Here is a 3,275-nt window from a genome sequence, read left to right on the forward strand (position 1 = left end):
AAATAAGCTAAAGCTTAGCCTTAAGCGCAAAACCGCAGGAAGTACAGAATACCAAAAGCTTAGCCGAGAAATCACAAATAAAAGGCAACGTTAGAGAAATGCGCTATTAGAAAATATTAAGAAGAATTAGGACAACGAACAAGCTATAATTAATATTAAGCGGCAACTTTCTAAAGTTACATTTAGCAAGGATATTAAAGCAACCTTAAAATCTAATAATAATAGATCGGCCGAATATAAACGCCTTATTAAAGTGATTATAACGCTACCTGGCACGTCACTAAAAGATAAGATATGCAGACGCAATAATGCCATTAATGCAGTTATAGATTACTGCAATATTAAGAAAGGCAGAGCGTATCGGCTAAGTCATTGCCAGAGACAGTCTAGGGTAGGTGTCGCCCTTAGCTAAGTTAAGATTAAAGAAGATGCCAAGATTTTAGAAGCGGCTAAAGCGCTAGAGAGTGCAAAGTTATCCTTATTTAAGGAGAAAAGACCAAAGATATACTTTATCTGCCTTGGGAACCAAAAGCTACTAATTAGCAAGCGCATATATAGGTTCCATACTCCAACTACTTTTACGAAGCATTTTTGACAAGCGCATCTCTCTAAACTCCTATAGTAGGGTAAGATCGAATATAACGTTTGCGAAGTAACCCTTAAGCATAAAATGCATCTTTAGAACCATACGCTTAGTATATATGGGACCTTTTCCTAATTATTACGCGCTTATCTTATTATTCTTTACTACTTTTTATTTCATTTTAGTCTGTTATTATCCAATCCTATTCTAGTATTTAGTAGAATAGATGTAATAACTGGGATTTTATAATTCGTCTGGGGGGGCAAGGGGTAATAGGTGAGGTAAGGGTAAGAGTAAGGTAAAGGATAAGATAAAGGGTGGGGTGAGGGGTAAGAGGTAAGGGGTAAGGGGTAAGGGATAAGGGGAGGGGAGGCTGATAGGAGATAGATAATACAGTTGCTATATAATATCTGACGGACCGACTATAGACGAGATATACATTTAAATTTCTTAAATCAACCCAAATAGAGAAAGGAAGAGAAGTATTATATAATAACTTCCTACCTAAGCCGATCTCCTAAGCTATATATCTTTACTTATGCATAATACTCGCACCTTTTATAATAAAGTATATAAGGGTAATTAGGGTCGAATAGATAACTGCTCTCCTTAATATAATATATAAACTCGGCTTTGCAACCAATATTACGATAGGTCCTAGTCGTATAGAGGGTATTAAGACAGTTATTAATGTTTTCGCTTTTACGCTTAGCCGCGGCGCACCTCGCCTTGGCGGATTAAAGTAGTAATTTTATTTATTATAGCTAGGATTAAACAGCTTAAAGTTTCTGTGTGAAATTTTCCTCTATATCCTTAGATGCGGTAATCGTTGTCCGTATAATACCGATAGCGAAATCGCTTATAACGTCTAGCTCTGTGAAGTCCTTAAGTTTGATAAGCTCTTTAATGTGCTTGGCCGCTGTTAAGGTAATTATATTATATAATGCTAAGTCGCCTATTAGGCTAAAGACATCCTTAATAATATTAGGGAACCCATTTGCAGACCAGCCGGTTCCTAGAATGTATTGGATTTTTATATTCGCAAGCTCTTTTAGCTGTGGTATATTGTAATAATCGGCAATTATATTAATATAGACGTGGCGAAGTATAATATAGGCCGTTGTCGGCCGTATCGTTGTGTCTTTATTATCGCCACCGCTACTATTTAGTTTAGATGGCGATAAGGCATCGGCGTTGTCGAGTTACGCTACCTCTAATTCTATAGATTAAAGCTTAAGTACGGATAAATTGGATTAGCGTGCGAATATATCCCTTACCTTAGCCGAGCTTTTCCATACTTATAATATTGGATTTTTGCTCCTCCTTGCCATTATTATAGTCCCTCTTATATATAAATTGGATTATTCTCTTAACGGTACCGGAATTGAACTCGTTGATATTTATAATATTAGTCGCTACCTCCTACCCGTTAGTGAGTTCCTAGTTAGGGTCAATTTCATTAGATGTTTGGTTGGCTTTTACCTAAAAACCTCTATTATAGGCAGCTGTAAGTACAGGAGATTAGGTGCATATAATTACTTTATAGACTTTAAACTCTAGCCCCTGGTATATAAGTTTTAAGTCGCTATATTTCTCGCTGTCTATAAGCTACGCTAAGCCGAGTAGAACATTTTTAGATAATATATTTTATTAGTTTTCTTTTCTAGTTCTAGTTTTAACTGCGTCTTGAGTAATATTTAAGAGTGTAATTTAGTATTAAACAGGACGATTAAAAACGAGAACTCTGCTTTATTAAATATGGCTCTAGAGCCTCTATATATATATTAAGAAGTCATTATTAGCTTTGTCTAATCTGCGACAGATTTAGTTAATTAGTTAGAGCTTTAAATATTAATCGCTTAACTAAGGACTAATATAACTTCTAAAGTTATAGGTCGATATTTGGCTTATATATATGCTAAGCATTTTTTACTACCTCTCCACCCGGATAAAGCCAGTCATATGACTAGAAAAACCCCACTATTTATATCTAGTAAAAGTATGGAAAATTACAAGGTAATAAATAAACACTATATAAACGTACGTGGCGGCTATAGGTAGAGGAGCGTATATTGCGGTAAAGGAAAAAAGGCAACTGTATTTTAGCCTAGTTAGCCTATAGGCCTTATAACTCTGCCAGTAAGCCCTAAATTTCGTAATAGTAAACGGAACCTAGGCTTAATATAGTTAGCTATTAGCAAAGCAATGTTAAAGCACCTACTTAGATTTAAGATTAAGTTAATTCTCTAAGGAATATAGGGAAGAATCCGATTAGTTCTTAGTAGGAAAGGCTTTTATGGTATAGAACCTTAATTAAGGCTTATATTAACTTATCCTAGAAATCTCCTGTCTGTCTAGTTTAAGTAATTAATTCGACTCTTTAGGGATGCGATGCCGAGGAGGCTAGTATCTTATGATGAAATAGGGTAATTATTATAGGCTTATGACGAAGAGAGCGATATAGAGCTACCTGTAGGATAAGCCTATTGGAACGTAAAGAGAACTGGTAAATAGAGGTAAACGCGGGGTTAGCGCACCCGGAAAGGCACTAATATAGTATCGTTATATAGGCCGACCTATTGTCATATCTATAACTTTATTGGCTATATTAGGAGAAGGTAGAAGCGGAGACTAGTGGTGTTAGCCGGTTTTATATCGCTAGCGGTTAATTAGGTTGATGTAGTTAATATAG

General features: G+C 35.6%; 1 protein-coding gene across 1 annotated transcript; it reads right to left on the minus strand.

The window, feature by feature from the left end:
• Positions 1-1,362: 1,362 nt before the first annotated feature.
• K441DRAFT_541126 (uncharacterized protein) lies at positions 1,363-1,758 on the minus strand (the record flags this gene model as incomplete). The annotated part of the gene is made up of 1 exon (XM_067642630.1): positions 1,363-1,758. A coding segment is annotated over one exon (396 nt), but the record flags the coding sequence as incomplete, so codon positions are not given.
• Between the last annotated feature and the right edge of the window lie 1,517 nt (positions 1,759-3,275).

The sequence above is a fragment of the Cenococcum geophilum genome, assembly GCF_001692895.1.
Source record: "Cenococcum geophilum 1.58 unplaced genomic scaffold K441scaffold_5, whole genome shotgun sequence".
Classification (NCBI taxonomy): Eukaryota; Fungi; Ascomycota; class Dothideomycetes; order Gloniales; family Gloniaceae; genus Cenococcum; species Cenococcum geophilum.